General features: G+C 45.9%; 3 protein-coding genes, 1 non-coding gene and 1 pseudogene across 4 annotated transcripts; 3 read left to right on the top strand and 2 right to left on the bottom strand.

Annotated features, from left to right (window-relative positions):
* Positions 1 to 154: 154 nt before the first annotated feature.
* On the bottom strand, positions 155 to 1,838 carry LOC112879392 (protoporphyrinogen oxidase). Its single transcript, XM_025943633.1, has one exon. The coding sequence runs from the start codon at positions 1,719 to 1,721 to the stop codon at positions 336 to 338; it is 1,386 nt and encodes a 461-aa protein (XP_025799418.1). The 5' UTR covers positions 1,722 to 1,838; the 3' UTR covers positions 155 to 335.
* Positions 1,839 to 5,224: 3,386 nt separating this feature from the next.
* On the top strand, positions 5,225 to 12,295 carry LOC112880235 (E3 ubiquitin-protein ligase RKP). Its single transcript, XM_025944743.1, has 11 exons — positions 5,225 to 5,426; positions 5,623 to 7,229; positions 7,835 to 8,653; positions 8,764 to 8,924; positions 9,280 to 9,418; positions 9,511 to 9,594; positions 9,829 to 10,107; positions 10,243 to 10,374; positions 10,624 to 10,823; positions 11,169 to 11,373; positions 11,507 to 12,295. Exons 2-11 carry the CDS (start codon positions 5,730 to 5,732, stop codon positions 11,804 to 11,806), a joined length of 3,819 nt encoding a protein of 1,272 aa, XP_025800528.1. The 5' UTR covers positions 5,225 to 5,426; positions 5,623 to 5,729; the 3' UTR covers positions 11,807 to 12,295.
* Positions 12,296 to 12,816: 521 nt separating this feature from the next.
* On the top strand, positions 12,817 to 17,626 carry LOC112879429 (4-alpha-glucanotransferase DPE1, chloroplastic/amyloplastic). Its single transcript, XM_025943676.1, has 16 exons — positions 12,817 to 13,241; positions 13,827 to 13,889; positions 14,014 to 14,102; positions 14,208 to 14,268; positions 14,594 to 14,672; positions 15,066 to 15,202; positions 15,292 to 15,450; positions 15,545 to 15,621; positions 15,736 to 15,875; positions 15,994 to 16,025; positions 16,119 to 16,193; positions 16,541 to 16,613; positions 16,699 to 16,787; positions 16,899 to 16,943; positions 17,032 to 17,184; positions 17,285 to 17,626. Exons 1-16 carry the CDS (start codon positions 12,876 to 12,878, stop codon positions 17,387 to 17,389), a joined length of 1,743 nt encoding a protein of 580 aa, XP_025799461.1. The 5' UTR covers positions 12,817 to 12,875; the 3' UTR covers positions 17,390 to 17,626.
* Positions 17,627 to 17,781: 155 nt separating this feature from the next.
* Positions 17,782 to 19,705, bottom strand: LOC112879430 (annotated as a pseudogene).
* A 4,150-nt stretch (positions 19,706 to 23,855) lies between these two features.
* TRNAW-CCA lies at positions 23,856 to 23,927 on the top strand. The gene has a single exon. It is a non-coding gene; the product is annotated as a tRNA-Trp (tRNA).
* The last annotated feature ends 131 nt before the right edge of the window (positions 23,928 to 24,058 follow it).

The following is a 24,058-nucleotide window of genomic DNA, read 5'->3' on the forward strand; positions in this document are numbered from 1 at the left end:
TTCACAGTTCAGGTGTTGGGCCCTAATAATCTAGGATTATCACTCGACGCTACAGACCTAGGGGTTTATAGTTCAAACGAAATGTTCAATTTTGCACTGTTTTGAGATGTTTTGTTTCTGCACGCGGCTAATGGTAGCATGGTCACAAAACAAGTGAACTTAACCAGTAGATATAATCAGATGAATCGGATTAGAGAAAGGAATATACAAGTTGAATTTCACTGAAAGAAACCGTTAAAGATGTACATGTACTTGTCACTCAAAAAAAATCCTCGTTCATCTTGTGAGATGAATTTTCTTTCCCGCGGCAAATAAACGAGCTCGGACGCTCAAACTTAAGTGGACAGTCCCCTGTCCTTGGCCAGAGCCTCGGCCGCCCTCCTCCCGGACACCAGCGCGCCGTCGAACGTGGCCGAGCACCAGTGGTCGCCGCAGACGTACAAGCCATCGCCGACCCTTGGGTCCCTCCCGGCTGGCATCGTCGGTGGCGTCTGGTCCGGTTGCGCGAACCCGATACGGTACGTCCTCAAATGCGTCCACGACGCGACCTCTCCGGCGCCGAACCACCCGCCGAGCTCCCGGACCACCTCGTCGGCCAGATCGGCGTCCTCCCTGTCGGCGAACGAACCGACGAGGGACACGGACACCAGCACCTTCCCCGGCGGCGCGTACGACGGCGCCACGTTGGTGGCGAAGAACATGTTGTTCACGATCCCCTTGCCCGACCCGTTGAGGAGCAGGATGGGGTCTTGGACCAGCGCCCGGTCGGTGGAGAAGTAGAGGCAGACGGTGCTCCTCTCGGATTTCTTGGGTTTTTCTGGAATTGATAGCTGCGGCAGGAGCTTCTCGGCCTCCGGCTGCTCGACGGCGACAATGACGCCGAGATCGCCGGGGATGGTTTCGCCGGTGTCGAGCGTCACGCCGGAACCGTCGATGGCGGCGGCGCGGGAGTTGAGGCGGACTGATCCCGCAGGGAGGCGGTCCGCGAGCTGCGACGCGATGGCGCCGATGCCGTCCTCCGGCAGCGCGTTGTCGCCGAGGGCGAGGCGCTTGAACACGAGCTCGAAGAGCCGCGACGACGTGTCGAGCGCCGGGTCGAAGAAAATCCCTGCGAGGAACGGCCGCAGGAACCGCTCCACGATGGACGGCGAGAACCCGAGCTGCTGCAGGTGGGTGGCCGTGGTCGTCTCCGGCGCCGAGAGGATGGCGTCGTCCGGGGTGGCCGCCGCGCGGAGGCGCGTGAGCCCGACGAGGACCTTGTCTGCCAGGGTGCCCACGGGGGAGAACACCGCGGAGAGGGAACGGAGCGGGAGGCGGAACGGGTCGGAGAGCAGGTAGAACGGCTCCCCGGCGCCGGTGAAGACGAGCGCGCCGGGATAGAACGGCCGGAGCCGCAGCGCGGGGAAGTCGAGCAGGTCGCAGCACTCCGGGTACGCGGTGAGGAAGATCTGGAAGCCCCGGTCGAGGCGGTACCCGTCAATCACGTCGGTGGCGACGCGGCCGCCGAGGCGGTCCGAGGCCTCGACGAGCGTGAACGGCACGGAGAGCGAGGTCAGGTGCGTCGCCGCCGCGAGCCCCGCGAGCCCGCCCCCGACAATGACGGCCCTGCGGGCGGCCGCCGACGGCGCCGCGGCGGAGGCGGCCACGGTGAAGCGGAGGGCGGCGGCATGGCAGTGGGGCTTGGGCGGCGCGGGGAGGAGGTGGGGCGCGTGGACGTGCATGGGCGTTGCAGCAGCAGGTCGCAGCGAGTGGCGAGAAGCGGCCGGGCGGTTTGGCCATTCGAGTGGTGTAGCAGCTCGTCCATGGAGCTTGTGGATATGGTGGATTGGTGGATGGAGTCGGCGTTTGGGTGGAGACCGTAGCTGAGATACTGCTTGTGGGGTCACTTATGAGTGGGTGTACGTAGGCTCGGGTTCAGGAATAGATATTGTGGTGGCGCCTGGTTATCCTCTCTGAATCTGACGCTGCTGCACAAGGAACAGGAGAACGGCTTACAGGATCAGATTGTGCCACCTGCTGAGAGCCGAATCACGAGCAGAAATCGGAAACCCTGTGATGGGCTGGGCAAGCAGGTTTTATAAGTCTGTGCTAAAATAAATTAGAAACCGGATATTGAGATACTTTTCGTTAATCGGTTTTATAAATCCGTGCTAAAAGAAGCCGGATAAAACTAGTTTTTTTCACCAGCTTTAGTTTTAAAGGTTAACCATTTTGGATGAAGCCTACCAAACAGCTCTTATAATTTTGCTGCTCCAGATTCTCCAATAAAGCACTTAGATCCTTCTACTCCTCTGATATATGATCATGACGTGATGAAATAAAACTGTATGAGCGTATGACTGCTGCCAACTAGATCTACTAGTCTGCTATAAGCCTGCTAATGGAGATAAACCCACTCTTTACCTATCCTATCCTAATGTATATGGAAATCAAATGGCAGTCAACTCTAATTCAAAACCTCAACTAAATAACCCATCTTATCCTATCCTATTTGATGTTTAAACCAACATGGCTAAACCTTCTAATTAAATCTATCCCAACCCATATTTAACTATATATATAAATTTAGTGGCTTCGCTCTTGACGTGGGGTTCATAGGTCTAGCCACACCGCTTTGCACAAACTAGTTGCCAATCATACTGAGTTATCTCCAACAAATAATACAACCCATTTTAACCCTTCTAAACTCACAACACGTTAAAACTCACCCTGTAAAACCATTTCAACCGACCCCGCTAGTAGGCCTGCTGCCAACTTGCCTAACCGCATTTCGTGGCCTGCGTTGTTGCCGCACCTGAATGCAGATTCCCAACCTCCCGGTAACGGGTGGGTAGACTGGAGAACAGGGGGCGCCACTCGCTCCAGCGCCGTGCTGCCCTCGGTGCTCCGAAACAGGAAGTCGCGAAAGCGGTCAGTGGCCGTCAGGGCGACGCGACACCGCAACGGCACCGCCGCGAGCGAGCGACGGGGCGGGCGGCGTCCCCCCGAGAGCCGCGTGGGCGTACGCGCACGGCGTCAAGGCGGTGGCGAGTGACGCGGCCGCGCGAGGGCGGCACGGCACGCGCGGTCGCCGCACGGCACCGGCTCGTCCGCGGATCTGGGAGGTGCCGCCCGCCCCCGCGCGCGGCGACGGCGGCACCGCCCCCGTGCCACACGACGCCCCGGGTACCCGGGGGTTAGCCTAGCCTACGCCATCGGATCCCGCGGCGTCGCTCTCGCGTCCGGTCTCCTCCCGAGCGAAAACATCCAGAACCAGAAGATGATGCCACGATCATTTCCATCGCTTTCGCTACAGCTCAGGACAGACACCCAAAAGGCCACACGTGTTTGTCCTCCACGAATTAAACTAATCAAGCTGGAGCGTTCAGCCACGGCTTATACGCCAAATCCAAAAAGAAATCGGAAGGCTGTTCGAGAAAAAAGAGGCCAGGAAATTGCCCGAAATCAGAAGCATTCACGTGCCGGATAAAGTAATCCGCCCGTTCGTGCGCCCACGATCATCGTGCACGTAATGGTCGACGAATCTTGTGCGGGTAGGCTACGTCTTTCGGGACGGCTACAAGGCATCTTTCGTCTCTTTCTTCCCCGTCGTGCAGAATATGCCCGGAGCTTTCGTCGCCCACCCTGCCTGTGGCGGCGCAAGATCGATGTAGCAAAGGCATGGCCGGATCAGTTCGTCCCCTGTCGTCCGCGATAAGATGTATACGGTGAAAAGACGAGAAGAACTTTTCCGATCAGCAGATCGTGGTCTCATCTGCTTCGGCGGCGTAAACGGCAGTGGCATCTCCTTTTTGTTTGTTTTTATCCGTGTAGTATCAGGTATTTATTATACGTACTGTTCGTGTGGAAGCGCTTGGCCAATCGGCTCCAGACTCTCGTCAGACGGTTCCCAGTTGCACGATGGCCGGAAATGGTATTCTCCCTCCATCGAGTGACCTTGGTCTTTGTTCCAATAGTTTGAGCAAGCTAATAATAGATGACCAAATGTTGACGTCCTCCATGTTGCAGTGGCTAACTATTTCCAATTGTTTGACTGCATACCTGCATGCATTAGCATTATATACTAACTGAACTTAAGTAGGATTGCTTGACGGTTGGCCTTAACACTTCAAGCTAAGCAAAGGCTAACCTTACAATTAAGAATATGAAAGAAAAAAAAGGTCAACGGTGATACTAATAGTTTTATAGAAAAGATAAAGGTCGATATCCTCAGCACTAAAATTGGCAAAATCGTCTGGAATCCACACATACATCCATGCAAAAGCAAAGCTGACTCTTTGAGCGTAAAAATTAAAAGTTGAATCTCGCACAGAAACAACATACCCATAATACAAATGTATTTTCTGTGAAGGGAAAGGTCCAGAGTTAAAAGATGATCTGAAAAGAATTTCACTGACCAATTGAAATTTTGTTCCCTGTCTCTTTCCACCTTATCTTCATCGTGATTTCTCCACCGATCTTTTCACCCACGTCGATGATCACCAGTAAGGATGCAAGTGAATATCTAATAGTGTTTTTTGGATCAGCTAATTAATTACGATGGTATGCCATCGTAATTCATTTCTCCTCCCAAATTATTTATACATAATGTCATTCTAATTTATTTTATTAATTTTTTGAATCGATCCAATGACCCAAAATATATATAATATGAATCCTTAATCACTAGTAATAACTAAAAAGTGAGAGTACGACGATATTCGGGACCTCTCAATTGAGGGTCTTGAAAATGTCTTTGCTCGGCTTAATTCTATAAAATGTCATTACATGGCTATGTGCATAACATTTGGATCAATTGCCAAAATAAAAAATATGGGCCCAACACAATAATAGTTGGAGGAGAGCACAATTTAATCGGTGTGGCGGTGTGTTTTATGTAGCTAGGTGCGTGTATAAAAATCATACATGTACATGATACGTATGGTCTTCTCAATTTTGAACATGTGTCCGTGCATAATGCTTTCTATTGAAAAATAAAAATGAATTGTTTCTGATTTTGTTATCTCTTTTTGAAGAAATTAAGAAACAAAATAAAATATGAAAGAAGTATACCGGATTTTTTTAAGAAAAAAGCCCATTAAAAAATTTAAAAACAGAAAATGGGTTTAGCTGGTCAAAGTTAAAGGATGAACCAATTTTGTTAGCAGGCTATTATATTTAAAAATAGCAAAATGCAAAAGGAGCATGACTTAAATGACCCGTAGAGAAAGAGGAAAAATAACGGCAAAGAGTCAGCGACTCGCTGCCATCGTCCATGTCCGAACGCGTCGCGGCTCTCTTGCCTGTGCCTGCTGTAGCCATCTCTTTCCCCGTTCCCTTCTCTGTGTCTCCTCTCTTGGTCTTCCTTTCCCGGCGGCGACGACTGGGCGAGCGGCGGCGCTATTCGGTCTTCGCCGGGGCCTTTGCCGGCGACGAGCACCCAACAGGTATGCCCTCCCCTTCTCTTCCGTCCCCGCTGCGCGAAACAAAGCACCCCAAACCCTAATATAAGCTATTTGTTGTCGGATCTACAATTGGTTACCTAGTAGCTACGATTTTGTTTGCAAAAATTATCGGGTGTGTATGTGTACACCCATCTCCTATACTGGGTCCGCCCCTGATCAGGTTATTCTTTTTCTTCAGCGTGCAAGACCAATCCGCCCAAAAGGTTGCGGGCGCAGTTTATTTTCCAAAGAAATTGGGGGTTCAACTGAATCACATGCTCCACGTTAAGGCCGCCCCTGAGCTTGATGGCAGAAGGAAGCTGTAGCCATAGGAGGAGTGCTTTCTCCCCTGGGCTAGCTGTGTTATTGTCTGGCGAGGAAGCTAAGATTAGCCCCCAGAAGACACACTTGGTTTCCTATCATGACGAGATTGGGCACCAGGCTGTTGAGAGGACTATAGAGCACATTCTTGATCTCCCTCACAAGTCAGTGGTCCGGCCTCCTGGACCAATTGATGCGGTCTTTGTGCGTTCAGTGTTGAGGAATCAGGCTAGAAAATTTGATCTTGACTGGGACAAATGTATCCATGCATACCATGGTAGCGTCTTGATTGTAGACAAAGGAGCTGGGCAGAGCAAGGTGGTTCTTGATGATTCAAGCATTTGCGGTAAGTTCAGGAGTGTCAGGGGACCGTTACTTGTTGAGAGCTCTGCCCCATTCAGCAGTGCTAGGGCTAATGCCTGTGTGTGGAAGGGCAAGTGGATGTATGAGGTGACCCTAGAGACTTCTGGAGTTCAGCAGCTTGGATGGGCTACTCTCTCTTGTCCTTTTACTGATCAGAAAGGTGTCGGTGATGCCGACGATTCATATTCATTTGATGGCCGGAGGGTGACTAAATGGAACAATGACCCAAAGCCATATGGCCAGCCATGGGCAGTAGGCGATGTGATCGGTTGCTGCATCAACTTAGATGCAGGAGAGATCTCCTTTTACAGGAATGGGACATATCTTGGTGTTGCATTTGATGGAATTCGCAGTGTGGAACCAAGCAAGGGTTACTATGCAGCAATCTCCCTCTCAGAAGGTGAGCGTTGTCATCTGAACTTTGGCTCACATCCATTCAGGTATCCTGTTGATGGGTTCGAACCAATGGAGGCGCCACCACGCTCTTGGACATTTACGACATATCTTCTTAGATGTTTGTTCCGATTACTAGAAGTTCAAAATCTGGAGAAATCTGAATCAGCATACTTCGAGAAACTGAGGAGGGTCAAGAAATTCGCACCACTACAAGAACTTTTTCAACCAATTTCAGAAGCAATCTGTGCAGAATTTTTCAGTGCTATTGAAATGAACCAAGGCTGCCTTGAGTATATTGCCTGGGGCTCATTGACCACTCTTCTCTTAGATGTTTTCAGGGCACGTGACCCTCATGATTTCTCATGCCTTGATCAGGTTCTTGACCTTTTCCTTCAGTTCCCAGGTTGCAGCTCATTATTGCAGGAGCTCATTGTTGCACTTTCTTGCATGTGCAAAGCTGCACCACTTGTGCTGACAGAATGCCCATATTCTGGGTCGTATCCATTTTTAGCGCTGGTTTGCCACCTTCTTAGGCATAAGGATGTAATGCTTCTATGGTGGAACTCAGAAGATTTTGCATTCTCATTTGAAGGGTTTCTTACAAGAAAGATACCAAATAAGCATGATTTACAGTGCCTCGTACCATCTGTTTGGTGGCCCGGGTCTTCCGAGGATGAGGTTAGCATGACTCTGTCGATGACAACACTCTTAGATGCAATCAAGAAGGTAAATATTCCTTGCCTCTCGGCAGGATTTTTCTGTAAGCTGTCACTTCTCCTGTTCACTTAATTCATTGTTGCAAATTGCATACATTCCCCTTTGTTTCCATGATAATTAGGAATTCTTTGTTGCACAAAGATGAAGTATTTTTTTATTTCTTCCTGTTCACTTAATTCATAATGTTGCGAGAGCAACAAAAAGCACGAGTTCTTTCTGTTCTGTGAGCTTGCCCTAGCATCAAATAATGTTTCAGGTTGCTGCTTTTTATTCTACATTCTTCCTGACTTGAATCATGGTGACATGTATGCCAATGCTGCACCATTCCTTAGTTTGATTAGCATGATGTTTGTAGTTACCTAGTTTAGGGTTCTTTGTTTTTTTCTATACTTATATTATATGTTACTTGATATATTTGAAATTCTTGCTTTGTTGTTTTTGGGGTTGACGTTTCAAAACCTTTTACTTTAAGACACTAATGGTTATAGATATCTGGATCTCTCTCTGTCTCTGTCTCTGTCTCTGTCTGTCTCTCTCTCCCCCCCTCCCTCCCTTCCTGCCTATGCTAGTATGCTATCTTGTCTTATACTCACACGCTTTAATCTTTCCTGCAGATTGAGGAGATGCATCGTGAGCTTTGCAGCTTGGTAATATGCTTTATTCCACCAGTTTCTCCCCCCCAGCCTCCAGGCTCTGTATTTAGGTCCTTTGTACAAGGTTCGGTACTGAAAGCTAGAGGTGGAGATCATAGGATGGTTGTCAATGGGACCTACAACAATACTGTGCTTGTTTCATTGTACACCGTAATTCTTCATTTGTTGTCTGAAGGATTTTCCATGGATTCTTCTGGATCTGCATCATCCTCTAAAGTGAACTGTGGGAATGGGGTTGGATTTCTTCACAAAGGTGGAAAGCGGAAGTTTCCGACACAATTACTTTTCAGGAATGATGCCTATTATAGCGTAATTCCTAGAATTGGTGGACCACCAAGTATTTTGATGCATCACCAATTTGATGATGTGGAAGATGAAGTGCAGTGGGATGAAGGCTGCATGGATGATGAAGAGACGTGTGTAACACACACTACAGTACAGAAGCCTTGTTGCTGCTCAGTTACAGATGCCAGTATTGGCCTAAGATACAAAGAAAGTGCTAAGTATGTACCATCAACTTCAAAAGTCCCAAGTAAGCCCATGCCTGAAAGAACTGCTCATGTTGCTGCTGAGTGCAGTGGGAGAAGTCTGAGTGATGAGATCGAAGACAAGCCTAGCACAAGTACTCAATCAGAAATTGAATATGGATACCAAGCACTGCATAATCTTGAAAGCATGCCAATGACAACTCAATCTTCATCCGAAGCACTTAAAGAGGAAGAGCTGCTTGATGTTATGTTATTGTTATATCATCTGGGCATCTCACCAAATTTTAGGCAGGCAAGCGATGTATTTTGTTAAGCATACAAACACACATATATGCTGCAGGAAATTTTCCTATCTTTGCATCCTTGGAGATAATAGTACTGACTTAAGTTTGTTCCATACAGGCATTTTATTTCATGTCTCAGCAGTCACAGTCCATTTCTTTACTAGAAGAAACTGACAGGCAAATACGAGAAAAATCATGCGCAGAGCAAGTAAGGCGTTTGAAAGAAGCCCGGAATAGCTATCATGAGGATTTGGTGGATTGTGTACGCCATTGTGTTTGGTATGATATCAGAAATGATAAACTTTCTATAATTTTCTTGCTATCATGGCAAAATGGTTAATTTTTTTTATGTGCTACAAGGTTTAGAATTGTGCCACAGACATGGTTTTTGGATTTAGTTGTGATCAGGAATATTCTTATTAAATTATTAACAATAGGTTCATCTGGTTAGCTAGCCATTAGAAAGAGATGAAGAAAGTATTTTAAAATTTTGATGCTTTGCAGCTGTATAACTTAAACAGATGTTCAAGGATTTATGTTCTTTGATATGGATATAATTATGCAAGTTTCGCGTTGCAATCGTTCTTTGGCCACTGAGTTAATCTGCTGTTTTTCCCCCTTATGTTGCATTCAGGTACCGGGCTACTCTTTTCTCTCCATGGAAACAAAGGGGAATGTATGCAACTTGCATGTGGGTTGTGGAGCTTCTTTTGGTCCTTAGTGACTCAAAAACCATTTTCCAGTATGTTCCTGAGTTCTATGTGGAATCACTGGTAAGTTTGTTGTTTCATTTGGCTTTCTGTTTTTCCCCCATTCACAATGAATCTGTTTACCCAAGAGGATCTTCTTTTTATTACCTTTGCAGGTTGATTGTTTCCATGCCTTGCGAAGGAGTGACCCTCCTTTTGTTTCACCTGCAGTATTCCTCAAACAAGGGCTGGCATCATTTGTATGTACTGTTCATCTTGTCATCTTGATCCATCTTAGTTTTTTTTTTAAAGTTTCCATCTTAATTCATTACCTTCTGTTTTTGGTTGAAACCTAATTGCACCTATCTTTATTGTTGATATTAATGGTATTGAAGGTTTGCAGTTAATTATAGCTATAGTCCAGATCTTGATAGCTTTCAGCATGCTGTTAAGTGCTTCAGAGTTATCTAAGGGTTCTGTTCTGTTACTGATAGGTCACTCTGGTTGTCAAGCACTTTGACGATACGAGGATAGTGAATCCAGACCTGAAAGATCTTCTTCTTCAATCAATTTCGGTCCTTGTACAATACAAAGAATTCATGCTTGTTTTCGAGAACAATCGGGAGGCAATAAATAGAATGCCAAGATCACTTTTATCAGCTTTTGACAACAGATCATGGATTCCTGTTTCTAACATACTTTTCCGGCTTTGCAAAGGCTCTGGATTTGCATCCTCTAAGAATGGTGAATCTTCATCATCCGCAATTTTTCAGGTATTTTCAAATATTGCCACTTATTTTTTATTTTTGTTCAATCTTCTATTCAATTAGATGTATGCAATTGCGTGATAGTTATAATGTTATGCAAACCATTGGTTTGATTATTTTGTTTTCTTTTTCCTTTTGAAGGTTCTACTTAGGGAGACATGCATTCATGAAGAAGAACTGTTCTTTTCCTTCCTCAATCGACTTTTCAATACACTCAGCTGGACAATGACCGAGTTCTCCATGTCCATCCGAGAGATGCAAGATAAACACCAGGTGGATTATCATTTTTTATTAACTGTGTGCTGATTGGTTGTAACCTGTAGTGCTCATATCCTTTAACTTCTTCTCTTTGATGCAGCTGTATTATAATGAAATAGTGATAAGAATCATTTTCTAGAATTTGTTTGCTCAGTTTTGCTTATGCCAATGCGATCTATCATGAGAGGCACAATCTATGTTCCCTTTTCCCTCTGGTGTTGCAGTGCAACTATGAAAATTTGACCAAACATCTTCTATTTTCAGGTTGCTGATCTGCAGCAAAGGAAGTGCAGCGTAATTTTTGATGTATCATGTAATCTTGCAAGGATATTGGAATTCTGTACCCGAGAGATTCCTTGCGCATTCCTCATGGGACCAGATATGAATTTGCGGAGGTTGACTGAATTGGTTGTCTTTATTCTCAACCACATCATATCAGCAGCTGATGCAGAGTTCTTTGACATGTGAGTCAACATCTTAATCTGAAGTTTCCAAAAAAATTCGAACGATGGAATGTCCTTATTGAAACTCTGTAAATATGCAGCGCCGTTCTTCTTTTAAGTTGGTGTATGATCTTTAAAAGCTATATATATTAAATTGTGTTCATAAGTCACAAGCTAAATTAAATCGCTAATGTGATTCATTTGAGCTCAGTGAAGTGAGTTATTACGCTTCCATCTTGGTATTCTGCCTTATGTTTTATGGTACATCTATTTCTTGCTTATGCAACTACTAATTTTATGTGTAAAGTGTATAGAAGGTCTGTAGGTGGGTATATTGTTTAACCAGCAGGAAGCTTGTGTATGCAGGACACTAAGACGGCCAGGGCAGCATCAAGATAAAACAAATCGTACTATGATCTTGGCTCCTCTTGTAGGCATTATCCTCAATCTTATGGAATGCAGCAGCACATCAGAACGTAGGGAGCTAAATGATGTGATTGCAGTGTTTGCAAGCATGGATTGCCCTGCTACAATACATTTTGGGTTGCAGTACCTACTGAGCTACAACTGGGTTAGTTTTCTTTCCTTTCCCCTTTCTCCATTTTGTATCTGATTTCCTTGATCAGCTTGATTTTAAGTTTTTTATGTTATTTTATCTGCTATTTTGTTGACACTGGTGTTCCATTATGCATGTAATTATATAGAGCAATGTTCTCCGAGGGGATGCCTCCCTTGCAAAGCTAGCACAGCTTGAAGAGTTCTCTCATTACTTCCGGCGCATTACAATGGCTGTAGATGGTGAAGAAGATCATAGCCTGAACACAGGTGACGAGGAAGAAGATGACACCTGTTGCATTTGCTACAACTGTGATTCGGATGCAACATTCCAGCCATGCCATCACCGGTCCTGCTTTGGCTGCATTAGCAGGCATCTCCTGAACAGCCAGAGGTGCTTCTTCTGCAATGCAGTAGTAACATCAGTTACAAGGATAGCCGATTCATGATCCCCCTTGGTATAATGATCCGAAGGAAGGTCATGCCACTGATTCGTCTATCCATTTTGCTTGAGGGGAGGCGCCGGCGGCTCGGAGATCTTTGCTTTGCGTTTACAGGAAGACTGCACTGCCTTTTGTGCAAAAGGTCAGAAACGGCACCTCTTTTTCCTTTTGTAAAGGTCAGGTAATAGTAGAAAGGATTCAATAACATTATTGCAGAAGGAGGTTTCTGTACAAGGTGGGAAGCCAGTACCACCGATAGGATTCAGGGAATCGCAAAATTTTTGTAGTTCGTAGGGAGATTCCACGATGTAAATATGAGATATGAAACGGAGAAAGGGGGTGACAGATCAACATCAACCTCTTGTAATTAGCCAAAATAAAAGAACTAGATGCTTTATATTGGAGAGAGCTCTAGTCTTCTTTTTTGTTCCTCCCCACGGTGTAGCGTCCAGAGTAAATAAAATCTTCTGTTCCCGGCCTGCTTTTATGATGCTATCACCTGTAATACTAAAGTGATCACTGATCAGGTTCTTTTTTTTTCCTTCAAAAGCTGTTTCTGGCCTTCTGGGTACGCAGCGTCGGTGTACGCTACGCCGACAGGTGACAGTTATACCATTGTGTAAAGGGCAACTTTTTCCTTATACACGCACGCCTAATACGCCGACAGTTATATACCATTGTATAAAGGCAACATTTTCCTTGTACACGCACGCCTAATACTGGAGGACAGTTATTTTTGCATGTTTTCTCCAACGTAAAGTAGGAAGCGTATCTCTAGGTGTACGTATTCCAGAAGTATACTGTCGCGGGGGACCCGCATGCCCTTGGTGGGCCACGCCAGCCAGGACCCTACAAGCGCACGGCATCGTCCACGTGCTAGCGGGGCCAGAGCGTCTCGTGATCCGACGCCTCGGCTCACGCGGGACCCGGTCCGCGCGCCCCGCCCGACATGCGGGCCCCACGTGTCATCCCCCACCTCCCATATCTGTCTCGGCCTCTTCCCCTCCTCCCCCCCCCCCCCCACCTCCCCGCTCCACTCCGCCCCCGCCCCGCGCGCCTGTCCCCTTGGTCGCAAATGGTTCTCGCGCGAGTCCTCACGCTCCCTCTGCCCGCCCCGTCGCCCACGCCCCACCGCCGCTTCCTCCTCCCGCCTCGGGCGGCGCGTGTGGCACCCGTTCGGGCCGCCGCCTGCCGCGCGGCGAGCGCGATGGCGGCGGTGCGGGCTCTGGACCCCGCCGCGGCCGCTGCCGTGGACGTCGGGGAGGAGCTGCCGGAGGGGTACGATCAGATGATGCCCACCGTGGAGCCGGCGCGGCGGCGGCGCGCGGGGGTGTTGCTGCACCCGACGTCGCTCCGGGCCCCTCACGGCATCGGCGACCTCGGCGACGAGGCGCTCGCCTTCCTCCACTGGCTACGCGACGCCGGCTGCACGCTCTGGCAGGTGAGCTGACAAACGCCCCGCACAATGCCTGCATGTTTCGCTCATTTTGCTGGTCACATATCTTGCGATTAGAGTGTTCTTAGCCAGCTTAACCGCGATTTTTAGGGGTGTTAGGATCATGGGATCCTCCTTTGGTGTTGCACTTGCGGGCCGCACCGGAGCCTGCAGAGAGGTGGGCCGTGTCATCGTTCGCTTCACTGTGGGCTTGGGAACGAGACGAATATGGGGCCCCAACAAGTGGGATGTGCTGGGACCATGTTCAGTACGTGGAGCTAGTGTTGTCGTCTATTTTTGCTTAGCCACTATGAAACTTGTAGTTTTGTACTGGTACGGTAGTATTAGCTTAATTGAAAGGTACGTCCGTATCTGTTGTTGTGATTGGACAAGGAAGCCTTTCGTTTTCTTACCAATGAAACAAAAGAGGAAAAGGTTTATAACTGTTAAAATGAGAAAGAGAAGTGAGATCTATGAAACCGAGTTGGATTTCTGCACAATCTATTTGTTTTTATGATTTTGCTGTTTGATCTTGTGGCAACCAGAGTTTGAATTCCTCAAAGCTTTTGCTTGTTCTGTCCATGTTTGCAGGTTCTGCCACTTGTTCCTCCAGGGAGAACATCTGGGGAGGATGGATCTCCTTATTCTGGACAGGTGATTGCGTATGCAAATATGATTGATTTCTTTCGATTTGGAGTTAACCTTGTGTGTAGCTTGGCTTGCTTTTCCTATTTATGGCAGTAATTTGAGTTTTACTTAAATGGATTTGGATTTGCAGGATGCCAACTGTGGTAATACCCTTTTGATATCTCTTGAAGAGCTAGTGAAAGACGGTCTTTTGATGGAAGATGAACTTCCTAGTCCCGTGTGAGTTTAAATTCCTTCTTGGTCACTTTGTATGTTCCTCACTGCCCTGGGTCAGCGGTTTGGAGGATAGAGTTGAACTTTCTAAGTTTCTTTAATAATTGACAGGGATGTGGAACATGTTGAATTTGATACCGTTGCAAAGCTGAAAGAACCTCTCATTGCAAAGGTTACTCGTTAATGTTTGCTTATTTATTACTCCTTTGGTTTAATTTTTTTAGTTGAGCTTAAGTTTGCATCAATGCTACAATAAGAAAAATTATGCATGCTGCTAGCTACTGATGATTGACAATCATTCCTCATTCATTTAACTGGACACTTTGTGGCAACCAAGTTCAGACATTTGTTTGTTTTGTCTAGAAATGGTACAAAAATTGAGCTCTGGTGTAACTAATGATATAGTAATGATATTACTATGACATACTGAATTGATGAAAACCAATATTTTGTTTGATTGGCTTCATTGAAAATCATATATGAATCTTTTCTTCTAGGCAGCAGAGAGGCTCTTACTGGGCCAAGGAGAGCTCAGAACGCAGTATGACTGCTTCAAGAAAAATCCAAATATATCAGGCAAGATTTTGTGAAAGATAAACTTTCAAACCATGTTTTCTTAGCCTTTCATATTGTTCTTTTACTGTGAATAGCACATATACCTACTGTCAACATAAGGTAATTTCGAGTGAGAATACCGAGTTTTTTTTAAACCATTATATTGCATTTTATGAAATAAGGTTAACGAGATAAGAAAAGACAATGCCTTTTATTATACGACTAATTACAGCTCAGTAAAAACTGTTGTATTCATCCAAAGCTGGATATCAGAGAACTGCTTATCATCAAACAAGTGACAGTCTCAATTCGTGGGACATCTTGTACAAATGCTTGCCTGTCCCTCTCAAAGGGAAAATAGCAAAATACCAATTGATGCACAGTATAGTGGCTTACTGTATCTTGTCCTGCCAGGTTGGCTTGAAGATGCAGCACTTTTTGCTGCTATTGACAAAAGCATTGGTGCATTCTCCTGGTACGAGTGGCCTGAACCTCTGAAAAATCGCCATCTTGGAGCCTTGGAAGATATATATCAAAAACAGAAGGACTTCGTAAGCATTTGAAACTATAGTACACGCTTTCCAATGTTTTTTCTTGACAAAAATTGTCAGTAGATTTAGCAACTTCATGTGTTATGCAGATAGAGACATTTATGGCTCAGCAGTTCTTATTTCAAAGGCAATGGCAACGGATTCGTAAATATGCACAGAAGTTGGGTATCAGCATAATGGGTGACATGCCTATATATGTTGGCTACCATAGTGCAGATGTATGGGCAAACAGGAAATCATTTTTGCTGGTACACCTCAATTATTTTCTTAAATCGATCTTACTTTTATGTTTTGAAAACTTGTTATTGTGTTGGTTCTTGATTGTTGTCTCTGGTTGTAAAGGACAAGAACGGTTTCCCCACTTTTGTTAGTGGTGTTCCACCTGATGCATTTAGCGAAACTGGTCAGCTATGGAACAGGTAGATGTGTTTATTCTCTATCAATAAATTTTCCTAGCCTATAGTCTGTGTATTTCTTGTTCAGTACCATAGGGGGAAAAACACGGCATTTCCTTATCAATTACAATTCTGCAGTCCGTTGTACGACTGGAAAGCTATGGAAGCAGATGGCTTTTCATGGTGGATAAAGAGGATTAAACGAGCCCTTGATTTGTATGATGAGTTCCGTATTGACCATTTCCGGGGGCTTGCGGGTTTCTGGGCAGTCCCATCTGGTAAGCTGAATACATCAGGGCACTATGTCCCTGCATATTAAATATTTGTACTGTAAGTGAATCTGTTTTATGGGAACATCGATTTCCTTCATCTAACTTAGCGTTGTGCATAATGTAGATGCAAAAGTAGCACTAGTTGGAAGCTGGAGGGTGAGCATCGACTTGATGAACGTGGTATTGCAATTTTCCTTTCCAGAAAATCTTTGCTGCTGATATGTGTTTTCCTGCTTTCTTTGGCAGTAGGCTGGACCGAGGAATGCGTTTTTTGATGCGCTCTTCAAAGCTGTTGGTAGCATAAATATAATAGCAGAAGACCTGGTATGCATCCTACTATCCAAATCTTTTCTTTAATCCAATAGAGTCCAGTGTCTTATGCATATGGTTTTTTGGTGCGCTAATATGGGTGTCGAAATTAGAAAAACGTTCTCATGGCTTGTAAGTTGTAACGTCCATATTCAAGTAAATCTACAAAATTATACACGTTTTCCACTGCATAAATGGTAGTATAAATACATGGAATTAGCCAGGAAAAGGTTAAGTGTAATTTGAAAGGGGCGTTCCTAGCAAATATCTTGATGCTCTAAGATAATTGAAGTGATATGCCAGTTAGAACATTTGATTCCTTCATGCTAATGTTTATCTCGTCACATGATTACTACTTGTAGGGGGTGATTACTGAAGATGTGGTTCAGCTAAGGAAATCAATTGGGGCCCCTGGGATGGCAGTTCTCCAGTTTGGTAATAATGCCAAGGCAGCACTGAGATACTTTTCTTATCAATTGAATGTGTCGGCGCTCTAATTCCATTTGTGTATGTGGAACAGCTTTTGGAGGTGGTTCTGACAACCCTCACTTGCCGCATAACCATGAAATGGACCAAGTTGTGTATACCGGAACACATGATAACGATACGGTTAGTTCCAAGTTTCTCTTCGACTGCCTTTTATTTTAAATATTTTTGGAGGACTACTAATTAAACAAGTAAATATAGACTCTTTACATACTTCAATGATTTCCTTAATAGGTTCTTGGCTGGTGGCAAAATTTACCCGAGGAAGAGAAGCAAATTGTCAGTATCTCCAGTTTCTCTTGAATCAGCACATATTGATGGCACTCTTTGTCGTAATATCTATCTCTTTCTTCCATTTTTTTTTCAGGTGATTAAGTATCTACCGGAAGCCAAGAATACTGACATCTCATGGACACTGATTTGTGCTGCCCTTTCTTCTGTTGCAAGGACTTCCATGGTAACCATGCAGGATATTCTTGGCCTCGACAGTTCTGGTAGAATGAACACTCCAGCTACCCAGGTAATCTGCTACACCCCTTCTGACCTTCTACTTGTGTAATTGACATATGCTCTTAAACAACAGTGTTACGAGACCCTGTTATTTTCAACCTTCTGAACAGAAAGGAAACTGGAGATGGAGGATACCAAGCTCTGTTGGCTTCGACAGCCTTAGCCCTGAAGCAGCAAAGCTGAAGGAGTTGCTTGCGCTGTACAATCGTCTGTGAAGGCCGCCAGGCATTATCTTCTACGGTCATAAGCTCCTTTCATAAAATGGCAGCCAAATATGAGCAGTTTGGCTGCTAAGTTCTATGAGACTAATACATGAAGGTCTTGCTTGGCAAGTTAAGGCATGAAAATGAATTACTGTATGTGTATTCCCAATTTGATTAGGCATTTTTTTCTTGAGGGTCGATGGCTCTATGCAAGTTTTCTTCTCACTTCTCAATAAGCGTTACCAATCAGACCCGTTTCCTAAACCTTTGCAAGGTGATTTAGGTCTGGTAATGTGTAAGGGGCAAAATATCGTTATCTCTTTACCGAAACGTCGCCATGCTTGCATTTTACAGAGTTGCTCAATCCAAGTTGTGAGATGCTAGCCTAGATAATAAGACAGACAGCGATCCCAACTGCATACATGTCGTTTAAGGAAAGAGCGAGTGAGAAGAAGATGGAGAAGAGAAGAGAAGAGACACCCTGTGAAGTCCAGTTGATTCATCAATCGTATTCATAGCTTCGCAAAGTGGCAGTGGAACCCAATGAGGAGGGTATTTGAAGCGAGCAACATCCAAGATGCATGGGCACCATATCCTGCTAGGCGTCGTAGCCACGCTTCAGATTGTATAGACAGATATGCAGGAGGCAACGAAGATCTCAAGCTATCCATCCACTGCGACCTCATCTTTTTTTGTGAATTATTAATCCGATCTGAACCCAATGTATATAATGGGAGAATGCGACGTATTTACTACTCCCTCTGGTCATATTTATATGATGTTTCAGATATCAAGTTTAGCTTGCGTTTAGCTTGAATTTGTTGTCTGAAACAAAATGACTGGAGGAGTAATAATTTGGGTAGTAGAACAGTGGAGCAGATAGGATCTCACCTGTTTGAAAGGCTTCCTGTGATAGGAAGCGATGAGATGACAGTTCCGATAGGAGGTGCAGCGGATGAGGTGGCGTCGCAGATCATCGACGGTGATCTGGTTGGCGCGGAAGAACGGTTGAACGTCGGCACCGGAACAGTGCGCGAGGCAGGCGAACTTGCCGAAGGTGATGCTCTGGGCCTTGACCCTGTCGAGGGGCTCGCAGCAGTCGAGCATGGACTCGTCGATCCACCGCCAGGGGCTCTTCCAGCGGCGGCCGGGGTCGATGGCGAACGCGTCGGGAGGCGAGGCCGCAGAAGGTCGGCTCCGACTACGTCTGGAAGCAGGAGGCGAGGCTGAAGAAGCCTTCCGTGGTGCCGCCCTCGAGGGCCTCCGCGAAGAGCCGCTTGCCGTCCGGCGAGGGCGATGCCCACGGACCCGCCGGTACAGGGACAGCAGCTGAGCAGCACCGCCGCCATTCCCCTCCCCTGGATGCTCGCTGCTTCGCCGTGATCTCTCTGTCGATGCTGCTCTGATTCGTCCCTGCAGACACTCATCAGCAAATGCAAATTCGATTTCGAATTGCACTGCGGCATCTCCTCGGGTCGGAGCCGAAGCCGAACGAGTAAGGGTCTTGGCAAATATTTGGATCGTGTTAGGGGTTATCTGTAAATATATATTACAAAAATTTACAAATGGAGCCCTAATTCGGATCGCGATTATGGATCGCGATCCAAACCAGGGTTGTTTTTTTGAAAATATTCGATTAGTAATTTACATAAAGACCTCCAGTTTGGATCGCGATGTGAATCAAGGGCACTATGTAATTATATAATTCAGTATTTATAAAAAAGACCCCTGGTATTTGTAGATATCCCGGGGCGCCGCCGGAGCAGCGGGCTCGTCGCCGGCGACCTCCGCTTGCCCATCGCCATCCATCCTAGCGACCCCCTGTCAAGACTTTCCTCCTAGCTGGTGCCGTCTTCTCTCCGACGCAGACGCCGCGGACGGAGGCGCGGCCGCGGGACAGGGCGCCGGAGCCCTCGGGGCGCGGCCACGGAGGGGATTGCGGTGAGAAGCTCGCTGAGGTCGGCGCTCGCGTTCTTAGACGGCGGCGGCGCTGAGTCTTCAGAGGAGCCACCGCAGCCCAGAACCGTGAAGAGGCTAGTCTCGCCGTCGTACCAGCCATCGACGTCGGAGTCGGAGTCCGCGGCGGCGCCTGGCGCTGCGAGAGGAAGGAGGAGGAGAGGAGCAGGAGGAGGGTGGACGTGGGGTCGCGAGCGGCGTCATGGCCGTCGATGGCCAATGGTGGCTTCGCTCTCCGGACCTGAATGGAACGCACAGTAAGCACGAGTATAGCGAGTGAATTCAAGGAAGGTGCTGATGCGCTCGCTGATGGCTAGCGCTGCTCTGCATCTGCTGACTGCTGCAATGTCAGAGGATAGCACGCGGCTTTCCGTTGTCTTGCGTCTGAACTTGCACTGAAACATGCACTCAGCTGTAGCAAAGCCAAAAATGCCAAATGCAATCGAGTAACAGTGGTGCAGGTAATTTCGATGAAGCTGCGATTAGAATTCAGGTGGGGTATTATGCTGCCTGTGGCTGGATCGAAGTCACGATCGAGTATGTAGACGATGCTCAGCTTTGGTGCCTGAAATACCATGCGAGTAGTGTCGTGTAGAGTGGCATGCAAAGCCAGCAGCAGCTACTCTACATGCATGATCCATCGCATCGCTTACTGCTTTCTCTTGCATTATTGCTTGATGACAAGCTCTTGTGTAGTTGTGTGAGTGTTGAGAAGGCAAACTTAGTGCTTGGAACATGTGAAGGGTTTCCTTTAAAAAAAACATGTGAAGGGTAGAGCCGTAAAACCATTTTGGTCATGTTGCAATGCATTTGAATTGGGTCATTTTGCATGAAACTTTTATGGTCATTTCTGCCAGGCTGTGTCACACAGTTTGTTTTTTTAGATAATATACTTCAACTCAGGCACTCACAACCCATCCCTATGAGCATCTTCGAAAACTGAACCTGTAAATCCTTGAAATGAATTTAAAAAATTCGCTCCAACGGAAATTCGAACCAAGAACCTGATATGTTACCAAGGCTCTCGTAACCAAGAGGCTACGTGCCCTTTCGCGTGTCACACACTTGGCCCCTTGAAAACATGTGCACATAACGTTTTGTTATTACTCCATTAGTCAGATGGTCCTCAGTTCACCTGTAGATGTATTCAATCGATATTAGAATTCTCATTTCAGACATGTTTTCGTGATAAACAAGCAGCAAGAAATAAAAATTCACACATAATTCTGCCCACAATCTTTGGACTGCTTGCAATTATCTTGTGGATTAGCTCCTGTGTTTCTCATTACAGATCTCTGTCTTGACTGATAGACAAGGAATATACTTTGCACCATCTCACGCCAAAGTAGTACGAATGGTTCTGCGGACCGTGCCCTCCTACGTCATTCCACCAACATATTATCTTAACTGATGTGACAATTGAGGTTTACTGGGAAAAGAGTCGTTTATCGCCATCTGAGCTCTCTGTGTAGGAGATGGTGCAAATGAAATAGTTTTATCCTTGGGCCTGTTTGGAAGGTCGGTTTTATAGCTAAAACCGGTGTAAATTACAGGTTCGAAAATTTTTACATCTGGAACTCAAAAAGGATTGTTTGAATGGCATGTGAACCTACTAAATTTACCCCTGTATCGAGTCATTCCAACCGGAGAATAAAAAACGCCTCTGGAGACCACACTAAAAAAACGACACATGTCAGGCTCGTTCCCCATCTGCGACCGCGACATCTCCTTCGCCTCCTCTTCGCCCCATCACCCTGAGCGCCGAGGCCCTGATCTCCATCTCCATGATGATCTCTGTTTTCCCATGGCGATCTCTCTCTCGTTCTGTCTATTGGTCCTCTTTCCTCTCCCCCTCTTCACGGATCTCTCTCATGGCCGTCAATTTGTGCCAGCGACACATCCGGATTCATCCCTGCAAATGCGAATCTATGATTGGATTCACCATTGATGCACAGCGCCTGATTCGATGGCTAGGCAGGCGGTCAGACCTGGCTCCCCGCGTGCAGCTGTACAGGTCGGGCCAGGCTCGCGGGAAACACCGCCATTTTTGGCGGGCCTGGCTCCCAAGCCAGGCATTAGCCGGCTAATGATGTTATATATATATATGATTAGCATATATTAAATAATATATTACTTTAAATTAGATTAGAATTTACAAAGGTAAAAATGAAATCATTAAAACACAACTTCATAAGCTAAATGTTATAAAATCACTTGCTTTTCTAATCTTGTCTTATGCGATATGACACGTACAGGTAACCAAACACTTTATCTTCTCAGCCAGACTGAACACGTACACCAACCAAATACAAGGATTTGAGCATGTTGCGAGCCAGGCTAGGATCACGCAGGCACCTAATGAGGCCCAGAGTGCGTGGGAAGGGCAGCAAGGTTGCGACAGCGAGGCCGCAGGGATCGGATTTGTGGCGGCTGGAAGCTCTATGTCTGGGGCAGTGAGGAGTTTGATTGCGGTGATTCGTTGTTAGATTTGTCAAGTCCGAGACACCGAGGTCACAATTGCAATTGGCAGGTCCTCGAACTTATCGATTGGCGTTTCCTCGGCTCGATTGATTTTTAGGATCACGGTCCTGTCGTCTCCACTCCACCGCCACCGAACTTGTTATCATCTCAGCCTGCATCTACATCGCGTATGGCGTAATGTGCTGGTGTCAGATGCCGCGATGGCAGAGGGCTCGCTCTGGCTGTCAGACATGTGCTCGATCTCAAGGAGGGAGAAGGCGCGAGCTGCACAGACAATGAGCCTGCGGAACTGCGGATGCGTGGAGCAATAGCAGTGGCTGCCGGCGTCTTTCTGGAGCATTCACCCAAACGGACATGTTTACAGAGGAAAGAAATTACAGTTGTATTGTTGTGCACAAGATATTACCACTGAAAGCTAATTACCGTGAATAAGATTACAAAGCGGCCAAACAGGGCTGCACCATATTTGATTTGCTGTTTGCACCATCATCATTCATCAAAGACGGTCGATGCCTCAAGCTCGGGACCTGATGGAATGGAAGCGAGACAGAGAAGCCATACTTCTCAGAAACCAAGATGGCAAGCTCAGGAATTTTGTGATCTTGTTCAGAAGCGGAGGGAGAAAATGACTTTTGCCAACCAACCGTATCAAAGAGATCACAGGCCTTGCCAAGAACTGCCTAGCCACTCTTTTAAATAAAAGAAAAGTTTGGTTTACATCCTTTGATTATAGCAAAAGTCCAATTTTCAATCTTAAACTACATAACGGATAAGAGAGGTCATCCAACTCTTGAAACCGAACAAATTTGGTTGTTAGAGTGGTTTCGAAGATGGTTTTTGTATTTTTTAAAAAATTAAAAATTCTAATTAGATCTGAAAAATCAAAACTAATTCATTTAAATCAAAAAAATATGAAACTAGTACCAAATTTTTTCTAGAAATATAACCTATCTATTATTGCTCTATTTGAATCTTATTTATTAAAAAATAATAGGCATAATAACAAGCAACCAAATACTATGAATATAAAAAAATTGGATCCGAATAACTGATAAGTACAGTGCTAATACATAGGTTATATTTTTAGAAAAATTTTGATACTTATTTCGTATTTTTTTATTGAAATGAATTACTTATGAATTTTTTAATTTAAATTTGAATATTTTTAATTTTTATAAAATGGAAAACCACTTTCGAAACCACCTAAAGGCCAAATTTATCCGGTTTCAACAATTGAATGGCCTCTCTTATCCGGATTTATAGTTTAACGTTGAAAATCAGACTTTTGCGATAATTCAAGAGTGTAAACCAGACTTTTTCTCTTTAAATAACAAATTCAGTGGTTCTTGTATACACACTTGTAAATTGGTCACTTATACACAAATAAACATGCTTTCACAGTTAAAATCGCATTGAAGCAATCTTAGCAGGGCACACCCTCCTGGACATTTGTATTCAAATCTCTGGAGAACATAAGCTCTGTGGCATTTCAAGTGCGTGAATTTGAAGTGTAGAACCACCTGGGAAGGGCTGGTTCTGGATGTGGTAAAAGTGCATTTTACGCGCAGCACTTCTACAACAAAGGCAGTGACACCATCACACCAATCATCTGATTGCCATTCTGATGCTTGGCAACAATGGAGGGCGTTGTTCTCGCGCCTTCCGTATTTTCAATCGCTCGTACTTGGTGCATATGCTTCAATTGCAGCATTCAAGCCATGACATGTATTACAGAAGTAGGAATTGGTTGTGCCCAGATTGAGGTGCCAGTGCCACGGCACGGACCTGGGCAACGGTAGAGGCGACAGGCAAGGGCGGTGCGATCGGACCTGGGCAGCCTCCAAGCGACGGGAGCTCCGAAGGTCGCGACGACCGATGAGCGCCGCGCCCGCGCGGGCGGGCATCGAAGATCCACATCAGCTAGACTGCTAGAGCGTGCGGGACGGTTGAGGTTTTACAGGAGGCAGGAAGCGACGGCTAGCTAGATTGGCGAATTCCGGCCAGATTTAATTTAATGTTGAATAATTATCACTCACCAACCGGATCCGTGGCGCAATGGTAGCGCGTCTGACTCCAGATCAGAAGGTTGCGTGTTCGATTCACGTCGGGTTCAAAACCCCGATCCGACTAGATTCCTTTTTGTTTTCTCTGATCATTTTTTCCCCTTCAATGGGAGGAAGTGGTACAGCTAGCTTCTATTATTGTTTTCAGTGATGACCCCGATGACTTTATTTGGACCTTTAC

Source organism: Panicum hallii, chromosome 2 (genome assembly GCF_002211085.1).
Source record: "Panicum hallii strain FIL2 chromosome 2, PHallii_v3.1, whole genome shotgun sequence".
Taxonomy (NCBI): Eukaryota; Viridiplantae; Streptophyta; class Magnoliopsida; order Poales; family Poaceae; genus Panicum; species Panicum hallii.